At 42.8% G+C, this 21,190-nt stretch overlaps 1 protein-coding gene across 1 annotated transcript in view; it reads right to left on the minus strand.

Annotated features, from left to right (window-relative positions):
- Positions 1–6,733: 6,733 nt before the first annotated feature.
- The window catches only part of LOC115156457 (potassium/sodium hyperpolarization-activated cyclic nucleotide-gated channel 2), a 116,691-nt gene continuing 102,234 nt past the window's right edge, over positions 6,734–21,190 (minus strand). The window contains exons 6-8 of the mRNA XM_029703880.1: positions 9,275–9,515; positions 8,795–8,959; positions 6,734–7,803 (exon numbers count right to left, since the gene is read on the minus strand). Of these exons, the coding sequence (XP_029559740.1) occupies positions 6,734–7,803; positions 8,795–8,959; positions 9,275–9,515 (1,476 nt within the window). The remainder of the gene's footprint in view (positions 7,804–8,794; positions 8,960–9,274; positions 9,516–21,190) is intronic.

Below are 21,190 nucleotides of genomic sequence, written 5' to 3' on the forward strand. Positions count from 1 at the left end.
TGAATTGCCATTTTCCTTCAAGAGTGGCTTAATATGTTTTATATAGTAGATAAAACCTTTTAAGGAAGGAAGGACACTACTGTGCAAACATAGGTAAAGCTATACACACAATGCATGTGTCTTTATACACTTTAAACAACATAGGTGTTTATGAGATATAATACTGCAATGAATTGTTCTTCATAATAGAGTGCTCCGGTTATTCTCTCCATAGGAAAGGGAGAGAGGGTGAAGAGAGGAGGGGAGATAGGGGGGAGAGATAGAGAGAGCGACAGAGTGAGAGAGGGTGGGAGCTGTGCTCCAGCTGCTCCAGGGCCTCGCCAGAGGAGTGTGCCCTTGGGCTGCCCTCGTCGCTGACGTACGCACGAACAAACGCACACAGACACACTCACACACATACGCACACACTCGATCGTTCATTCACTCTCACATACACACACAACCACATGTATGAGCACACCCCATCTCTTCGTCACACTCACACGCAAAGCAGTGATAGGAGGCTCCAGACTCAGACAGCTCATCAGGGATGCTGCAGAGCCCCTGTCTGCAGAGAGAGAAAGAGAGAGAGAGAGAGACAGAGAGAGAGAAAGAGACAGAGAGAGATTTTCTATTGAGGCAGAGAGAGGAAAGAGACAGACGCCTCTGTGATTAACTGAGTCTGTGTGCCTGTTTGCATCTGTTTTGTAAAAGCAAATCAAAGGCCAGACAATATGTGTACTGTAGCTGTCATCTACAAAACATTTGTTTCACAGTAATGGTTTAAATTCAAACACCTATAGTAGGAGGCTGACTGTGGAGGCTGCTGAGTGGAGGACGGCTCATAGTAATGGCAGGAACGGAGCAAATGGAATGGCATCAAACAAATGGAACCCATGTATTTGATGTATTTGATACCATTCCATTCATTCCCCTCCAGTCATTACCAGGAGTTCGTCCTCCCCAATTAAGGTGCCACCAACCTCCTGTGGTGGTTAACTGTGCCCCTATGTGTTCTTCCACTGGTATTCATTGAGATATTAACTGTAAGTCATTTTGGACCCTATTAGCCTGTAGAGATAACGTAGAGATAACGTAGAGATAACGTGACCACCCCCAACAGTTGAAAAACACTTTAAGTGAAGTGTGTAACTTACCATTGTCAGAATAAAAAAGTTGTCAGGTATACCCAGAATATGAACACACGAATCAATGAAGGGACATGACTGCCAATGCGCTCATCTTTTTATTGCACAACAATGACTCATTTTGTTAGGAACGCTTTAACAACATTTCCACCGACCGACAGACCAGCTTATTGAGAGAGACCAGAGCCTGGCTCTGAGTTCTGGACCAGCTGAGAGAGAGAGAGTGTAGGACAGCCGTATACCCCGTCCCAAAGCCACCTTTAGGTCCTACCTCTATTGCACTTATGTTCATCTGAAAGGATTGGGTAGGTGGAAGTATTGTGGTGGAAGTTCCAGCAAGCCTATCAAAGGAAAGAGTGGAGCTATTACCATATTGAGTACATCTATCCACTCCTTGCAGATAGTCACTATATGTGAAGTACTTAGGAGTAGGGGTTAGGGGTCAGTTTGGGGTTGGACAGCTAGATATCAGCTCAGACAGAGTACAGTATGGAGTTCAGTGGAGTGTTAAAGTACTTTAACCCTTACAGACCCAAACACAAGCTGAGCCTGAAGGGCTTTAAGACAACCTCAATGGGGAGCGACAAACACTGAGTGACAACGAGAGAAATTTGTTTTGTTTTTTCATTGCCAGATGAGGATAAACCTACAGTGGCTGGAATATAGAATTCCACTTGAGTTCTGAGAACCTTTGTACTGGAACCACTGTTAGGAAGGCTAGCTGCAGTGATGTAGAAGCTCTTTTGACAAAAGATTCCAAAATAAACTGCTTTTTCAGACGACAGCTCTCAGATTGCAATTGTGTCTGTTTCTGCTTGAGTGGGCCTGAAGACCTAGCTTGGTGTTCTCAAGTGGGACCAACAATGTAGAAGGAAAGGCACAGGCGCACACACACACACACACACACACACACACACACACACACACACACACACACACACACACACACACACACACACACACACACACACACACACACACACACACACACACACACACACACACACAGTCCTAAAGCAGAGAGAAGGCTTAGATTAGCAGGCTACAGTAGCTACAACACTAAGGTATAATAATTGTCAGACTAGTTGACATTTTAAATCATTGTAGTTGGTTACACAGAAATGTCTAGATTTGAAGGTCCCACGAGGAATTATCAACCAAACATCCCCTCTAGGTCAGAAGCAAATACATTGGTTAGTCAAACAGACAGATATGAGAAACAGGAATCAAGCTTGGTACTGCTGCTTCTCCCCTGGTCTTCAGATTAACAGTTTTGGGGTGTCCATTTTCATTTGAATGATTCTTGATTTGAGTTCAGTTGTCCACAAACACTGTTTGTTGTCTAAGGTGATATCTAGACTGCGTAAACTCCACGAAAAAGCTTGTTTTGAGTTCACCCTCTCATTGTAGAAAATGTTTGGATTACACCAGATTGTGGCACAAACGACAATGTACCTCCATAACTCTGTGTATGTCACACATACAGTAGATGAGTAGAGTACAGCGCGCATGGTGTTTGAAGGCTCAAACCAACAAAAATGTGTAATTTTGTTTCCCAAACCAGGGAAATTGATATATACTGACATTGTCATTTTAATTCAGCAGTACTATTCTTTAGCTAACATTTGTACATATATTGCAAGTTGAAAATAAAAACACATATTTGCATTTCTACAAGCATGTACATACCACAAAAATAGACTATGTGGAAACTAGATATACAAGGCACAAGGTACAGTATATGCTGTCCATGTGCATTGGGGCAAACTGTAAACAAAAACAAGAACAACAACAAAACAAACAAACATAAAATACACTGATATGCTAAGACATCAACACTAAGGTATTCAGTACCCTTAACATCTTCCATATCTGGTACGGCAAAAATGTGAGATTTTAAACTGAGATAACCGTCTCTCAATAATCGTTGGTTGGTTTCAAGCTTATGGGGGGAATCTCACTTGCAAGTCTCTTTTTCACCGAGAACAAAAGCAACAGTAAATGAACAGTAAGACTTTACTTGAATACGCCATCTTAAAACTTGCACAACACTGTCTTATATATAACAGATGCAAGGGATTCAAGAAAGAGCTTGTCAAATTCACTGAGGTGTCATTCATTGATCAAGAGTCATGCTGGGTGCATGGGAACTCTTGCACTGAAACAGAGATGATATTGCCTGAACATAGCAGTTTTTTCTCTGACCTTTTTGTCACTGACTGTGGACAATCATTCAAATCTTTACAAATAATATCAGCACAGTCCTTATAGCAGCTTAGTAGGGAAACTCGGGAATCGCACATACAAGGAATAGGTAAGAGGACCAATTGATTGCAATGACACAGCATTGAAGCGCACAACCAGAGTTCACTCATTTGGACTTAACTCATTCATAATTGTATAGGCATTTTGCCATGCACTTTTCCCATGGGAGAAAACAAGCAGTCATTGTAGTAATATGTTGGGGACTATGATCTGACTTAAAATATGTGACATGTGACAGTTAAAAACGATAGGCTCAAAGCATTAGGTTTCGATATGTGGCTCAGAATATAAGTGATAAACTTGTCTATAATAATATTTGTTATCGAGAGATCCATAATTTATGTGAAATTTAGGTCAAATCAATAGTGAACTAATAAGGAATCAATAAAACCATACAGATGTACAGTAACTGTATCTAGGTCAAATCAATAGTGAGCCAATAAGGAATCAATAAAACCATACAGATGTACAGTAACTGTATCTAGGTCAAATCAATAGTGAACTAATAAGGAATCAATAAAACCATACAGATGTACAGTAACTGTATCTAGGTCAAATCAATAGTGAACCAATAAGGAATCGATAAAACCATACAGATGTGGGATCTTAATTTGACCCTGCTTCTCACAGCAGGAAAATGATCCTTCAGCAAGACAACATTTTAATTATTATGTGTATTATAATTAATTGATTTTTTTGTAGGTGTTTTTCGTTATGGAAAAATGTGTCTGAAATTCAAAAGTGGAAATTACAAACTTTAGAAGTCTTTTTAAACTTTGAAAACACTACAATTTGCATTTCCTGTTGCCCAGGAATATTCTCTGTGACAACAATGGGATCAAATTAAGATAGCAGATCTGTATATCTTTCCGGAAGGTGGTAAACCTGAGTGAAATGTCCATCATCATAAAAGTTCAAAGCTTCAAAAGTCAGAAATGGTACGACAACTCAGCTGCCAATTTTCTCCCAGATTTCTCCCAAAGATATTATTAGGTTAACCAGATGTGACCGTTGTAAAATACTGAAGCTGTGATTTCCCCTTTGCATTAAAAAGTCATAATGTGACACAATGTGCTTAATGTTGAGCTCAATTTTGCTGTGTTGCTTTGAACCAAAGAGTCAGTTCTCAGTGACAAACTGAAAATGGTTTCAACTCTCTGTCCTACATCCAATCATTTAAAAAAGTGTATTGTCTTGTCATAGAACAGAGAATGGGGTAACACACAGTTTACACAAAGAACACACCCAGACCAGAGAATCAATAAAACTAAGAAACATTGCACAAACATTCAGCGACACAATCCCCCTTCGCATCGTCACCCAGAATAATTTCGGTCCTTGTATTTACATGGCAGTTTATTTCTGATTAGCTTTCTTCCCCCTCATATGGCATACATTCAGCAAGAGAAGGCTTTGAAGTACACCAGGATTAGAATCATTAGAATATTTATAATCAATGTCACAACCCGCCACAACCATGAATTTTGAGAACTAAATAGGATTGTTGAAGAATAAATCATTTTCGTACAGACATTCGTAGAGTTTGAGATTCGAAGGAGCTGTATCACTTGCTCAATATACATACAACACCAAAAACACACAGGTGAAGACATACTTTCCTCCTCTGCCCCACAACATTTCCCATTGGCATGCATTCTGTCAATTAGTTAGTCTTTCTTTACAACATACAATATTACTTTAAATGGACTTTAAAGTGACAGTTTGGGGGAGTTGATTTCCATAACTCCATTCCGGAATCCTCAGGTGACCCTGAACCAGTTTGAAACCAGTTTGAAACCAGTTTGAAACCAGTTTGAAACCAGTTTGCCTCATTTGATCCACAAAATAATGACATCCACTCACTTCCTCTGACATTTTTGGTTAAGATAACAACGTGGTCACTGGATTACAAGAACACAACATGTGAAGCCACGGCAGCTGCTGGATTCTTTAAGGTTTCACAGTAAAAATAAAGAAATGAGTTACCTGTACAGCATATGTATATACATTTTATATATATATTTAAATATATAGGCGGGGTAAAAGTATTGCAGAATTATATTGCATGTATTAATCAATAAACCTGGACGAAAACAAGCAAGTATACAGTATGGGTTGTTTGCGATGGTTCTTTTTGATAAAGCTCAGATGATTTACCACCATTTTTGCCTCCAGGGTCACGATCAGTATATTTCTGCTGACATGACAAGTGGATATCTTTCCAGACACATTTAGTTGGACAGAGAAGCTGGGAAATATTGCCTGTGCCATTGCCAGCAAATCCAACCAACCAGGCCTGACAACGTCGTGTAAAGATATGAGTACACATGTCAGCTCTCTTGGAAAAACAAAATGGAACCAAAAACATGCATACCAACTCACACACGCACACACGCACACAAACACACACACACACACACACACACACACACACACACACACACACACACACACACACACACACACACACACACACACACACACACACACACACACACACACACACACACACACACACACACACACACACACACACACACACACACACACACACACAAACCAAATATATGGCTTCTAAACTTGGAATCAAGGCAGTTGAATAAATGGCATTTTTTTTCTTTTTTAGTTGATACAGACACAACCAAACTTTGTGTTTAAGCTCAACTTTGGTTTGGAGTAGTTACAATGAAGATATTACCTTTCGGTATTTTTTTTGTAATATTTTAACTATTTACACATCGATGTAAGATCGACCAGCGGTCTAAAACACTACCTTCACTACTATTTTAAACAATATGAAGAGCAATGTATTTATTTTGCTACAACAGCGTTTACAGAAAAAAGGACACCAAAAAACACATTCTGAAAGCGTAAAATGTCATCATTGTCATTTGATTCAAGTCCCTGATTTTGCGTTTTTAAGTCCAGCTCCTGCTAGATTGCATTGTATGGATTCTACACAGTATGCAACAGTTACATTAATTATGTTGTTTCTCAATATCTTTACAATAAAGACAGCAATATAGGTGTTTGGAAGCAGAGTGTAAGGGGTGATACTAAGACTACAGGTGCTGGCATAGTAGATTAGTCCAGTCCCACCTTTGTTAAACTAGTTTAATTGATTCGACTCTCCAAGTCACACGAGCCAAAGAGTTCCTCTTTCCTCTTTGTTGACTCCGACCGACACACAGGACATTCAGTTAGAATGACTGACGGTGTGGCCCATATGAAGCCAGCCAGGTCAGTAAGGAAGCCGACCAGTCAGGTCATCCAGACAGAGATAAACAGACGTTTAGATTCACCCATGTGAAGAAGGCCTCTCTCCTGCAGCTCTCATAGGGTCACAAGTTGGAAGACAGCCGGTTCCGGGCTGAGTCTAACTCCGGTATGCTAACGATCGAATCCTTCTTAGGAGCTCCAGAGGCCGGGAGCCCCGACCCAGCCGCCGCTGCAGCCGCCCCCATCCCGGGTGCTCCTCCTGGGGGAGGAGTGGAGGCGAAGGCCACCCGCTGTGGAACTCCCGCGGGTCTCCCCCCAACCTGGACCCCCACCCCAGAGGGCCCAGGCTGGCTGGGGTGAGTGGGCTGAGGGGGGCCAATGGAGGTGGAGGAGGCGTGGGTGGATGGGTGGGTAGATTGGGGAGGGCTGGGGCCGGCAGGAGGGGTTCCATCCTGAGGTAGGGAGAGTTGGGAGGCGGAGAGGACACGGGCGTCTTGGCTCAGGGTGCCTGAGTGGAGCGAGTGGGTGCTTTTGTGTGAGGAGGGCCTCTGGATGGTGTGCGTGGGGCTGGGAACGTGGTGCTGCACCAGGGACAGCTGAGACCCAGACGGCCCCGCTCCCCCCATGTACTGGAATGTCCGTCCTGGATGCGCCAGAGGGCTCTGGACTGGTGGGCTGGAAATAGCTGACCCAAACACTCCTGTTGCATGAGCCATCTGTGGTGGCTGGGACTGGAGAGGAGATGCGGAAACAGGGCTCTGTGACAGGCTATGGACCACCTGGAACCTCCGCAACATGCGGGGGGACTGCAGCGTCCCTGACCCAGACGCTGACCCTGGCCCCATCGGACCTGGCCCCATCCCCATCCCCATCGGCATACCCATCGGCCCCATCCCCATCCCCGGCATCCCCATTCCCCCCATCGGCCCCATCCCCTGGGGGCAGAAGCTCATGGCCACAGCCTGCTGGAGGCTGGCGAGGGCCCCGACCCCGGATGGGCCTGCGGGGGAGAACATGCCCCCAGGGACGGAGGACGTCATGGACATGGTGCGGGGTCTCTGGAGGTCCACCAGTTTGACCATTTCACGATCGTACTTAACAATCTCCTGGATCATCTCATTCTCATGGTTGTTGAAAACGCCGGAGTTGAGGTCGTGCTGCACTTTGTGCATCAGAATGGAGTTCTTCTTGCCTGTGATGGAGTGAGGAGGAGGATAAAAGTAGAACATGATGAGGTAGATGAAGAGGAGAACAAGGGAGGAGGAGGAGGAACAGGACAGTATTTTCTATCCTTCAAACTAGGTATATTGTTTTGGCAAGAAGCAATGCTATAGGAAAATACTGACTACAAGAGGGTCACAGTGTCACTTCATCAATTAAAGGAAAGAGTCACCCATTTTGAATGTTATATAATTTTTATGCATCTCTGAGCGATGTTCTATCGATTCTGGGGTCATTTAATGTTTTTGTGTGTTCCTGAGCTATTGTCGTTTAAGCAGGCAGAAATACAGCCGGTATGACAAGTTTTGCCTTATATAATGAATATCGCACATAGATAACTAAATAACTAAATAACATTCAAAATGGGTGAGTCTTTCCTTTGTCCTGTATAGAGCATGCTGAAGCAACACCATAACTCAGCTCAATGCTCGGGCTAGAGTTATCTTTCATAGATAAGTTTGCATCTGCTACTTCTAAGAGGGAGTCCAACATAAAAGGTCAAATAAAGATGTGATATCAATACGGAATATTAGGGTAAGATGTGAAGATGAATTCTCAATAAAGACAGTGTCACGCCCGAAGCCTGGTTTTATCCTCTACTCTCCTGTGAAAATAACAGGTGCAACCACTTGATAAATCTGGCCCAGTCCCTATTGATTGGACCACTGTTGTGTCTGGCAAACAGTGGGGAATGCAGCATCTGTGGAACCACCTGGGTACCACTAGCGCGGAAAACTACTATCCTACAGGTAGTTTGTTGTTCTCTTTATAGGAAGAGAAGCAGTACAACTAGGGCCCTATTTTACTACTTTAAAATGCATCCTTCTTTCTTATTTCCCTTGGGATCTAACACAAATGGATTGTTGAAAGTTCACGGATCTACTACTGTCAGATCAGTGATTACTCTAAGGCAGGGAGTGAGGAAGGTGCATTAGTACAGGGCCCAGAGCTCTCTTCAGTACCTATGCGGTCCAGTCGGTCGATGGCCACGGTCTCAAAGGCCCGTCTCATCATGGGGTACTCCTCTAGCACCTCATTAAAGTTGTCCACTGACAGGGAGTAGAGACGGCAGTACGTCTCCGCTCTGACGCTGGCCGTGCGCCGACCCCGCGTCAGCAAACAGATCTCTGATAGAGGGAGACAGGGTCAGGAAACACAGAGATCCAGCAAAATGTCTCAGAGATACAATATATTCATGTTCTATTTCATTATCTGTAAAATATACTGTACAACCCACCCATTATCTGTTTCACTACCAGTTGTTTGGGATTGTGGTACACTTCCAATAAAGTTGTGCTAGTTTTCAAAGCCGAGGGACGCATGAATCCCACAAAGCAGTGGGTATTCTGCTCCAGAAAACTCCAGTGATATCATTATGTCTAAATATGAATTGTTCGCTGAATTAAATGAAAGTCTGTGTGTATTGTGATTCAGGCCCATACCTCCAAAGTAGGAGCCATCAGAGAGCTTCATTCCCAGGGTTCCCTTGGTGATGACGTTACAGACTCCGTGCTGGATAAAGTACATCTTCTTGCCAATGGTGCCCTCTCTGATGATGTAATCACGAGGCTGGAAGACCTCAAAGCGGAGCATGATCAGCATGGCTGTCACAAAGTTGGGCTCTGCGTTGGCGAACAGCGGCATGGACGCCACCAGCTTACGGCAGTTGAAATTGACAATTTCCTGATGATTGGATAGACAACGTTTGTTAGTAAAATATTTCAAAATCACTATATCCACAAATGATTCACATTTATGTTTTTTCTTTAGAAATTATTGCTTATGGGTACGTTCATGTGTGTGTAAAATATTACTGTTCTCAGATTTTTTATTAATAAGATTTTCGATGTGTATGAAAATGTTTTTTTGCTAAATGCTGTACCATTGGTTAGCTGGAATGGAATGTTTGTATCCTGTATATTTGACCTGTGTATGAACACACTTACAGTAAGTCGCTCTGGATAAGAGCATCTGCTAAATGACTCAAATGTCAAATGTAAATGTTACACATACAGGTCTCAAATTATTGTATTTATAATATCGTTGTAACATTTCTATATTTCTTCATTCCTTTCTTAGAATTTGGGGGAATTGTGTGTATTGTTTAGTAATGGCAGGTATTATTGCAGTGTTGGAGCTACAAATATAAGCATATATAAATGTTTTATATTGATGTCATACATTTAGCATTTCTACATTTCTTTATAAAAATGTAGTTATTTGTACATTTGACTGTGTAAAACCTAGCAGTACTACTTATTTTTCTGAGAGTGAGGCGGATATATAGCATTTTGCAACAGAAAAAGTTGATTATATGTGTCTCTGAAATAAAACCATCAAGTGATGGATTTTAAACAAAGACATGTCTGTCATTAAACCATGCCATGATTAGATAGAGAAAAAACACACCAATCTCTTTCATCATTTCTTTCAACAATAAAAGCTCATTTCCCAGCATTTCTGAAAATGGATATATAGCGTTTTGGAAGGAAACTCTTAAAATGTTTTTAAATGGTTGTGTGTGTGTGTGTGTGTCTGTTCATGGTGTGCCTGTTTAGGTAGGAACTCAGAGACCCACCTCTCTGAGTGGTTCGTTCAGTTCCTCCAGGATGCTGTCTTCATCAAACATCTTCCCCTGGTACCGGTGCTCATAATAGTCATGGATTTTCTGTCGGAAGTCGGATGGCAGCTTGTGGAAGGACATATACTGCTCCACTTGTTTGTACTGTAGAGAGAAATCGAGTCAACGTGCTATCTAGAACCAGAAAGGGTTCTATCTAGAACCAAAAAGGGTTCTTCAACTATCCTTATAGGAGAACCCTTTGAAGGACCCTTTTTGATACCAGCTAGAACCATTTTGAGTTCCAAGTAGAACACCTTCCACAGAGGGTTCTACATAGAACCCAAAATAGTTCTACCTGGAACCAAAAAGGGTTCTACCTGGAACCAAAAAGGGTTGTCCTATGGGGACAGCTGATTCATTATTTGTATCTAAGAGTGTAGAGCTTAAACTGACTCTTTGGAGTGGTTCGACCATTCCATCATGAAAAAAAGGGAGACCCATTACCAAAGTGGATGGTGGACAGGCCACGGTGAAAACTAAGGTCTGGTTTTCCAGACAAAGATTAAGCCTATTCTGGACTAAAAAACATGCTAAATGGAGCATCTTTCTAGCCAAGGACTAGTGCTTTCTAGTCTAGGACTAGTGCTTTCTAGTCTAGGACTAAGTCTACTCTGTCTGGGAAATCAGCTCCAAAAGCTATGCATTACTAAATCAATGGAGTGTATCAGGTGGTGTATAACTGGCATGGTGTTTGATCTCAACCCTCCTCAGGATGCCAGTCTGCCAGTCAGGAAGACATAGATGTGGTTGTAAAGCTGTTGAGCTGTGGGAGATGGAGAGATTCCTCTGTGCACTTTTATGTCAGCATCCGTGCAATTCAGCCCACGTCAAACAGGGAAGCTGTCTCATAAACATGTCACTCCACCCAGCACTCATAAAGCCTTCACAAATATAACACAGGCCTGGGTCTTAACTGGCACTGACACGTCAAAACCCACACACATACTGGCAGACACACGCACACACACACACACACACACACAGACAGACAGACAGACAGACAGACAGACAGACAGACAGACAGACAGACAGACAGACAGACAGACAGACAGACAGACAGACAGACAGACAGACAGATGAATTAACTGTTTTCCTTCCCTTCTTTCTCAAACCATTAAACATTTACAAAAACAGAATCTCTTTCATAATTTCAGAGAAAATAGTATAAACTATGCAAATCTGGAATGTGTACCCTTATGAACACCTTACTGATTGTAATATATAATTATATATGCTTTTATCCAAAGCGACTTACAGTCATGCCTGCATACATTTAACATATGGGTGGTCCAGGGAATCAAACCCACTACCCTGGGGTTACAAGCACCATGCTCTACCAACTGAGCTACATATTAAGGTCTAGCAATAGAGTGTTAATAACGGCCTTATTCATGATCTACTAGACGGGAGCACCATAAAGGTTTACCATACCCCATTTCACCCTACGCTTTCATCTCTGCCACATCCACCAAGAAGAAGCCATATCATTCTAACAAGCTCAGTTGAATAATTCAAAGGCAAAATAAAGAAGTGAAGTCTCCCATGGGTGATGAAAGCTTTTCCCTAACTTATGCTGTTACATAATGAGATGCTGCGTCAGTGCTGCTGCTCTCTGACAGGCAGGCTAAACTGAAGCTGTGGTGGCATAGGTAGGTGTTGCTGACGTAGTGTGTGTGGGTGTGTGGGGGGGGAGGGTGTTGCTGACGTAGAAACAGCCCAGGACTTGCTGGTGATGCTGATAGGCTAACCATCATAACAACAGGACCTGCTGGTGATGCTGATAGGCTAACCATCATAACAACAGGACCTGCTGGTGATGCTGATAGGCTAACCATCATAACAACAGGACCTGGTGAGGATGGATCAGTCATTGCCTGTGTCTGAAATAGTACCCTTTGCCTATATAGTGCACTACTTTTGACCAGGGCTCATAGGGCTTTGGTCAGAAGTAATGCACTATATGGGGAATAGGGTGCCATTTTAGACACAGCCAGTGTTCCCATTGTGGTGAGACCATAGAAATGGAATATGTAGAATGGAGTAGTTGTAACATAGATACCAGTAGTTCTATTATTTACAGGATTTATATGATTATACCAAGAAAACATGATGTTCAGTTGAACAACTTGAATAGTGGTATCCCAGAGCTTAAAATGTCCATTCCAATGAGGATTTCATGTGGATAATGGTACTGTAATACCCACACCTACTGCTACTCCCAGTTTCAGCATCAACCATATCCCTCTTTGCCTTCTCTGATTGGTGGGTGATGTAGAGGTCATGGGTCAAACCTGTCCCCAGGGATTTAGACTCCTAAGTACAGGAGAATGAAGCAACAAAACACTATCTGTTTGGCTGCTGATTGGCTTAAATAGCTGCGGTTTAATGACCTGCTTTTGGAAAACATGTCCAGGTGCCAGATTGATTTTTACAACCTGACAGCTCTCCAAAGTTATTGAGAAATGAGAGAAAGGGTTAGCCAATGAGCCACAGCGCTCGGAGGGGGACTGACAAACATCCAAAGAGGGTCAAAATGACATCCATTTTCTGTGTCACTGACTGGCCCATATGCTGCAGCTAAACAGTGTGAGAGATGACATCTTGATGTAGCCTAAACATTGGCGTTCATGGATTTCTGTTTAGCACTTGGTGGTGGAATAGTTCTCCATTCACTATTGACAGCATGATGGACAATGTTCTATCACTTTTACTTCTACCCAGGGGCATAAAATGGGGAACAAACTGTGTGTGACACTATTTATCCCTTACAGTTAAACACAAAAATAGTAAAAATCCAATGAAAGTAAATGGAAATAGATATGTCATAGCGATTATCAATTCAACACAACCCCCCGGTCTGCTCCAGTGACACAAGTGACATCAGCGACACTTATACGTCTCTGCAGCATCTATCTTTAAAGCTGTTTCATCTCAACCCCCCCATGGCCTCCCCCTATCCCTCTCCTCTCTACCCTGTCCTCTCCCCTCAGTCCTCGCTCCCCACCATGAGGAATTCTAATTTGGGTTCAGTGCGGACAGCCTTTCAGATATATCATTAATTCACTGCATTCCGGCCTAAATCACTTCATTATAATACAAAGCACATCTAGCAGTGAGTGAGAGGCTGGTGACAGCCAAGTCAAAGCCTGTCTCCCTGTCTCCCATCCCGCCAGAGAAGATGTGAGCAGAGGTAAAACAACATCAAAGTCACTACTGCTGTGTTAATTGGATTTTTACGGAATCAGAAAAATACTGAGATTGACTCTGAGAGAGCTAATGGCCACGGGATGTTGGCCTGTGCAAGTCTTCCATTTTGTTTTATATTTTCCTCCATCGAATGTCTGAATATGTTTACGTACATCTATGAGCTACCGTCTTTAAAAAAAGGGAGTTCCAAAAGGATTATTTGGCTGTCCCCATAGGATAACCATTTTTGGTTTCCATGTAGAACCCTCTGTGGAAAGGGTTCTACAGGGAACCCAAAAGGTTTTTAATTGGAACCCAAAAGGGTTCTTCAAAGCGTTCTCCTATGAGGACAGCCGAAGAACCCTTTTAGGTTCTAGAGAGCACCTTTTCTCTAAAAGTGCGCGTACTGATATTTAACCCTCTATATACAGTAAGAACTAATGATGGCCACAGTAGATCCTAACTCAGTCTGAGCAATGGAGGTGGTCAGAGACTTGATTTGTGTCTGAGAGAAGACAGCCCACATGAAAAAAGACTACAGTTTAGAATCCTATAGTAAACTGTAGTATACTCTAGAATACTACACTGAGTGTACAAAACATTAGGAACACCTTCCTAATATTTAGTTGCACCCCCTTTTGCCCTCAGAACAGGATCGCTTCGTCAGGACATGGACTCTACAAGGTGTCAAAAGCGTTCAGGGATGCTGGCCCACGTTGACTCCAATGCTTTCCAACAGTTGTATCAAGTTGGCTGGATGTCCTTTGGGTGGTGGACCATTCTTGATACTTACAGGAAACGGTTGAGTGTGAAAAACCCAGCAGTGCTGCAGTTCTTGACACACTCAAACCGGTGCACCTGGCACCTACTAGCATACCCTGTTCAAAGGCAGTTCAATATTTTGTCTTGCCCATTTACCCTTTGAATCCCACATATACACAATCCATGTCTCAATTGTTTCAAGGCTTAAAAATCCTTCTTTAACCTGTCTCCTCCCCTTCATCTACACTGATTGAAGTGGATTTAACAAGTGACATCCGTAAGGGGTCATAGCTTTCAACTGGATTCACCTGGTCAGTCTATGTCAAGGAACTAGGTCTTCTTAATGTTTTGTACACTCACTGTACTATCCATCGATCATGTGTAGTACTTACTATAGAATGTTGTAGTACACTGTAGAATACTATAGTAAATACTACAATATTATCCGGAAGAAAAAAACCCAGTGTAGTAAATATTACAGTAATGCCCATTCCCCTCCCCAATATTGCAATTTGTGGCACCCATGTGAGAAACCTACATGCCAAGTTTAGACCATAGCTGTGTTCGAGTACTCATACTAACCGCACTAACCATACTATTTGTGATGTGATTTGAGTGTATAGTATGCTTATTGGTCATAGTATGGTTATAGTTAGTATGCCAATTATTACAGGGGCTGAGTCACTGGCTTACTGGTGCTCTTCCATGCCGTCCCTAGAAGGGGTGCGTCACTTGAGTAGGTTGAGTCACTGACGTGGTCTTCCTGTCTGGGTTGGCGCCCCCCCTTGGGTTGTGCCGTGGCGGAGATCTTTGTGGGCTATACTCGGCCTTGTCTCAAGTTGGTGATTGAAGATATCCCTCTACTGGTGTGGGGGCTGTGCTTTGGCAAAGTGGGTGGGGTTATATCCTGCCTGTTTGGCCCTGTCCGGGGGTATCATCGGATGGGGCCACAGTGTCTCCTGACCCCTCCTGTCTCAGCCTCCAGTATTTATGCTGCAGTAGTTTATGTGTCGGGGGGCTAGGGTCAGTCTGTTATATCTGGAGTATTTCTCCTGTCTTATCTGGTGTCCTGTGTGAATTTAAGTATGCTCTCTCTAATTCTCTCTTTCTTTCTTTCTTTCTTTCTTTCTTTCTTTCTTTCTTTCTTTCTTTCTTTCTTTCTTTCTTTCTTTCTTTCTTTCTTTCTTTCTTTCTTTCTTTCTTTCTTTCTTTCTTTCTCTCTCTCTCTCGGAGGACCTGAGCCCTAGGACCATGCCTCAGAACTATCAGGCATGATGACTCCTTGCTGTCCCCAGTCCACCTGGTCGTGCTGCTGCTCCAGTTTCAACTGTTCTGCCCGCGGCTATGGAACCCTGACCTGTTCACCGGACGTGCTACCTGTCCCAGACCTGCTGTTTTCAACTCTCTAGAGACAGCAGGAGCGGTAGAGATACTCTCAATGATCGGCTATGAAAAGCCAGCTGACATTTACTCTTGAGGTGCTGACTTGTTGCACCCTCGACAACTACTGTGATTATTATTATTTGACCATGCTGGTCATTTATGAACATTTGAACATCTTGGCCATGTTCTGTTATAATCTCCACCCGGCACAGCCAGAAGAGGACTGGCCACCCCTCATAGCCTGGTTCCTCTGTAGGTTTCTTCCTGGGTTTTGGCCTTTCTAGGGAGTTTTTCCTAGCAACCGTGCTTCTACACCTGCATTGCTTGCTGTTTGGGGTTTTAGGCTGGGTTTCTGTACAGCACTTATCAGCTGATGTAAGAAGGGCTATATAAATACATTTGATTTGATTTGAAAAGTTCCCGGATGTCATACTAAATTCGCCAAAATATGAAGTAGACACGCAGAGGACACTATTTCTGTACTTTAGGGCCCATAATGTAATTCTTCTGGAAATGGGCGTGGCTTCACATCGTTTTCAGATTTGAAGAAAATGGAGGAAAATCTGCAACGAGTAGAACGAGAGCTGATACAAATTCATTGCTTTAACTAATTATGACAAATGTTAAGAACATGTTGAGCAATGTAATAAAGTAATGACCTTTCAAATAAGTTACCTTACACATTATGTTGTCTGACAATTTGTTAGCTACGCTGTCCTTATAAACCACATAACATATTACAGCAGTATATGTACCGGTATGTTAGCTAACGTTAGTTGGCTACTTATATGTACCGGTATGTTAGCTAACGTTAGTTAGCTACTTATATGTACCGGTATGTTACCTAATGTTAGTTGGCTACTTATATGTACCGGAATGTTAGCTAACGTTAGTTGGCAACTTATATGTTCTGGAATGTTAGCTAACGTTAGTTGGCTACTTATATGTACCGGTATGTTAGCTAACGTTAGTTGGCTACTTATATGTACCGGTATGTTAGCTAATGTTAGTTGGCTACTTATATGTACCGGTATGTTAGCTAATGTTAGTTGGCTACTTATACATCAAACCTGCCAGTATATTAACTATAAATTATCTAACTACCCAATGTTTATTGACTTGATTATTCCCATTATTCTTAGCTTAGCTAAATGGTATAGTCGTTGTGCGTTCTCAACAGACATTCGGGTGCTTTCGTAAATTCGCTCTGGCTATCTACTCCGATTTCAGAGCACTCTCGTCTGAGTGTACCAGAGCGCAGAATAATGAATTACGAGCGCTCAACACCAGTTGAATATGGCCAGTGTCAGTAACGTTGGCAAAAAAGCGTAATTAAATTGTGCCAGCAGCACAGTTACAGTCACCAACTCTCTGGATAACATGAAAACTGCCTAACCAGCTCTGATAGGACGAGAAAAATGGTCAGAGTCAGATGTTCTCTCATTTGTGTCTGGAAGAAGCTAGCAAGCTAGCCAATGTTAGCTTGGGTGCTTGACTGCCATTGTAAGGTCAGAACGCTCAAATCAACCCAACTCCTGGGCCAGAGCATCCAGTGTGTGCTCGGAGAGCGAAACGCCCTGAATTTAACAAACGGACAATCTGACAAGGCTCTGAATTTACGAGCGCACTCTGGCACTCCACATTGAATGAACACACCCAAAGTCGTAAAATGTCCTGACTAGTCATGTGTTATGCTAACTAGCTAGCAAGAGGTTGCATAGCAACAGCATTAACTTCCGGTAGACAGGCGAAGAGCTAGTACGCTCAACTGAAAGCATACTGTTCATTTACAGTATACTAAAATTAAGTAATAGTATATAGTATGTAGTATATACTCATTAAATATGTAGTATACAGTATGTTAGTATGGGTATTCGAGCATAGCGCATGTATTGTGTTCTCTACTGTTTATAGAAAAGAGCAGAAGCTTTGAACCATCCGTTCAGACCCCAGTCCTACCTACCTACAGGTTATGGAAATGTTTTAGTATTTCTTCAGTAGGTTTCCTGAAGGAGAAAAGCCTCCACCTCTATGTCAAAGACAATCAATCAAAAACACTACAGTAAATACTACAGTAATGTCCGCAAAAACACTACTGTAAATACTACAGTATATTACAGTCAGCAAAAATATTACATGAATTACTATGGTATATACTACAGTTTTATTTTACTACATAATTTATACTATAATTAACTGTAAATACTACAGTATACTACAGTAAATGCAACGGTAAGGTATGCAAAAACACTGCATGAATATTATTATAGTATTTATACCATAGTATACTATAGTCATTTTTTGTGGGAGATCACTTCTGTGGCTGACATGTAAACAAACCTCTATCCTCTTACATGCTTCAGGCAACACAGCTTGGGCTGTGAAAGACCTCTGCTGAGTACTAAGCTACTATACTGTCCAGCCTTTAGGGTGACCAATCCTGCACTACCACACCTGATTAATCCAATGACTCTCGGCTGATTCATTGGATTAGGTGTTTCAATGCTGGGCCATGCACCCACTTCATCTGTCCAGGACCAAGATGGGCTAGTGGCCATCCCCCTGTGCTACAGTGTGAACCCACAGAGAGCGACTGACCTCCACTCTCATCAGGGGCAGAAGGTTTAAATGTCTCTCAGTAATAGTTGGAGGCATAGCGAATTCCTCCAGCCGAGAGCAGCTTCACTGGACTGACAGTTTCTTTTCTGGGTGTTTTAATAAACACACGGTGGTCCTCAGCTCAGAAACCATAATCCCTAGCAGAGCAGAGTCGTCGGAAAAACTGACAGCAGATCATGAGGAGTAGAAAGTTTCTATTGGAATGTACTGACCTGGCCTCTCTGCAATGCATGGTGGAGTGGTAAAATGGATTAGACAGAGAGTTATTAAAGAGACCAGGAAATACAAATGAGAGACAAACTACTACAACTCTTTCAGTTCCATTCAGTGGGAAGAGTTCCATTATGGTCCAAGTGCAGTTTGACATGGATGCCTAATCCTCCTTCCTTTGATTCAAGGTGGGATAAAAAGATTCCATTCACCTGTTCAAGACGTTCTAGAACACCAATATTCTGATAAGATTGCATTTGTAAAACCAGTCACTCTCTGTTGTAAAACCAGTCACTCTCTGTTGTAAAATCAGCCACTCTCTGCTGTAAAACCAGTCACTGTCTGCTGTAAAACCAGTCACTGTCTGCTGTAAAACCAGCTACCTGGCAGGTTGTTCATCTCCCCCTGGGAGATACCATTCCTCACCGATGAGACACACCGTGTATCACACAGAGAGCTTTTAGCACCCGTTGCCCAGGGCACGAGAAGAAGGATGAAGGGTAATGGAGAACCATCTCATTGCAGATCTAATAGAGGTGAAATACAACGAGTAGGATTGGTAACAAAATGTGATCCAATATGATTTACAACTAGGTAATTACATTTCGCTCCTCATAGGAAAGACCTTGAAATGAAATGAAAAGTAGCATTGCCGTAACAGAGGATATTCCCAGACAAAAATGACTATTATTGTCCTGACATCTCTGACTATGGCCCAAAATCGCATAGAAAAGGTATGTGTAAGAGGCAAGCGACTTCAGACCATCTATAGCCCATAAGTCTTCTCCTCTTCCCCTCCTCCCCTCCCCCTTGCTCGGTTCCCCGTAGTGGCCAGTTAGCACTGCACCTCTCAAGGACACAGCCAACAGAGAGAGGGAAGGAGAGAGAGAGAGAGAGAGGAGAGAGCTGTTGCGCGATGAGGAAGAGATGAGGCGAAGAGAGAGAGGGGAGAAGGACAGAGGAGATAGAGAGTGAATGGGAGAGAGGATGAGAGAGGTGAGGAGAGAGAGAGAGAGAGAAAGAAAGAAAGAAAGAAAGACAGGGAGAAAGAGAAGGACAGGGAGAGAGAGAGAGGTAGAGAGAGAGAGAGAGAGAGAGATAGATAGATAGATAGATAGATAGATAGATAGATAGATAGATAGATAGATGATAGATAGATAGATAGATAGATAGATAGATAGATAGATAGATAGATAGATAGATAGATAGATAGATAGATAGATAGATAGATAGATAGATAGATAGATAGATAGATAGATAGAGGGGGAGATAGAGAAGTACAGGGAGAGAGAGAGAGCGAGAGAAGGACAGGGAGAGAGAGAGAGGACAGGGAGGGGGAGAGAGAGAGAGAGAGAGAAGGTAGAGAGAGGTAGACAGACAGAAAGAGAGAGACCGAGAAGAAGATAGAGATGGAAGGGAAGCACAGAGGGAGTGGGATGAGAGCAACAACGTGTGTGAGAGAGAGAGATTGAGAGAGAGAGATTGAGAGAGAGAGATTGAGTGGGAGAGGCATGGAAAGGGAGAGAGGGGGCCATGGTGGGGACATCACCTTCAGGACGACATTGGCAGCAGGTCTGCTGCCTCATCAATTCTGCTGCTGCCCAGAGGGACGTCATATCTCCCACTCCACCTTTCCCTCCTCTTCCACATCTGCCTCCCTCCCTTAACCCCCCTGCTACCCCCAGCCCGCGGCAACGCGGCTCTACCTGGGTGAACACACCCGCTCACTCCGATTGGCTGCTGAGAGGTAGGAGCACTACCCCAGCTCGACAACCACAGAGACTCTGCTTGGAGACAGGAGCCAGGGCTTGTGTTGCTAACGCTGCTGCTAACACCAGGCGACACTACTGCAACACTACTCATTAACACTAGACTACAGCTTGCTGGCTGGGCTCTGCAGGTATCTACCTGGGATCTACAGAGAAACTATATGGTGTTATACTACTATACAACAGGTACTATCTGGTACCTATGTCAAAGATCAGTTTGTAGGCCACCTTACTACCGACTAGGTACAACCAAATGATGTCTAGTGGTTCAAAAATAAAATAAAGTAATTCTTACTTTACTTATAAATCACTACATGTTACATAGCTAATCATTTGTGAATTATTTTGCATAGCGGAAGCAATATGACGGGAAAGAATAGCCTAGCAGTGAAGGAACAATGGTAGTTAATTCATTCATTAATTTAGTAGTACTACTAATACACAGGAAATGAAGCTATAATTTCACTGCACCGTTCAGGCAACATGATCATCACCATAGTTAGAACACAACTGATTGTTGTTGAATCACTGCAGAGTAATCAGCATCATCATAAAACGCTTTTCTGTCACATTCTGGAAGCAGCCCATTTAAAAACTGCCACTCATCTGGGGAGCAAAATACATGCCCAAAGGACATCAAACAAACACTTCAGAGGGACAGACACGTTTGTGATGGTTGGAGATCTGTCAGGGTGGAGATGTGTCAGGGTGGAGATGTATCAGGGTGGAGATGTGTCAGGGTGGAGAGTGTCAGGGTTGTGATGTGTCAGGGTGGAGATGTGTCAGGGTTGGAGATGTATCAGGGT

Source organism: Salmo trutta, chromosome 21, assembly GCF_901001165.1.
Source record: "Salmo trutta chromosome 21, fSalTru1.1, whole genome shotgun sequence".
NCBI classification, from domain to species: Eukaryota; Metazoa; Chordata; class Actinopteri; order Salmoniformes; family Salmonidae; genus Salmo; species Salmo trutta.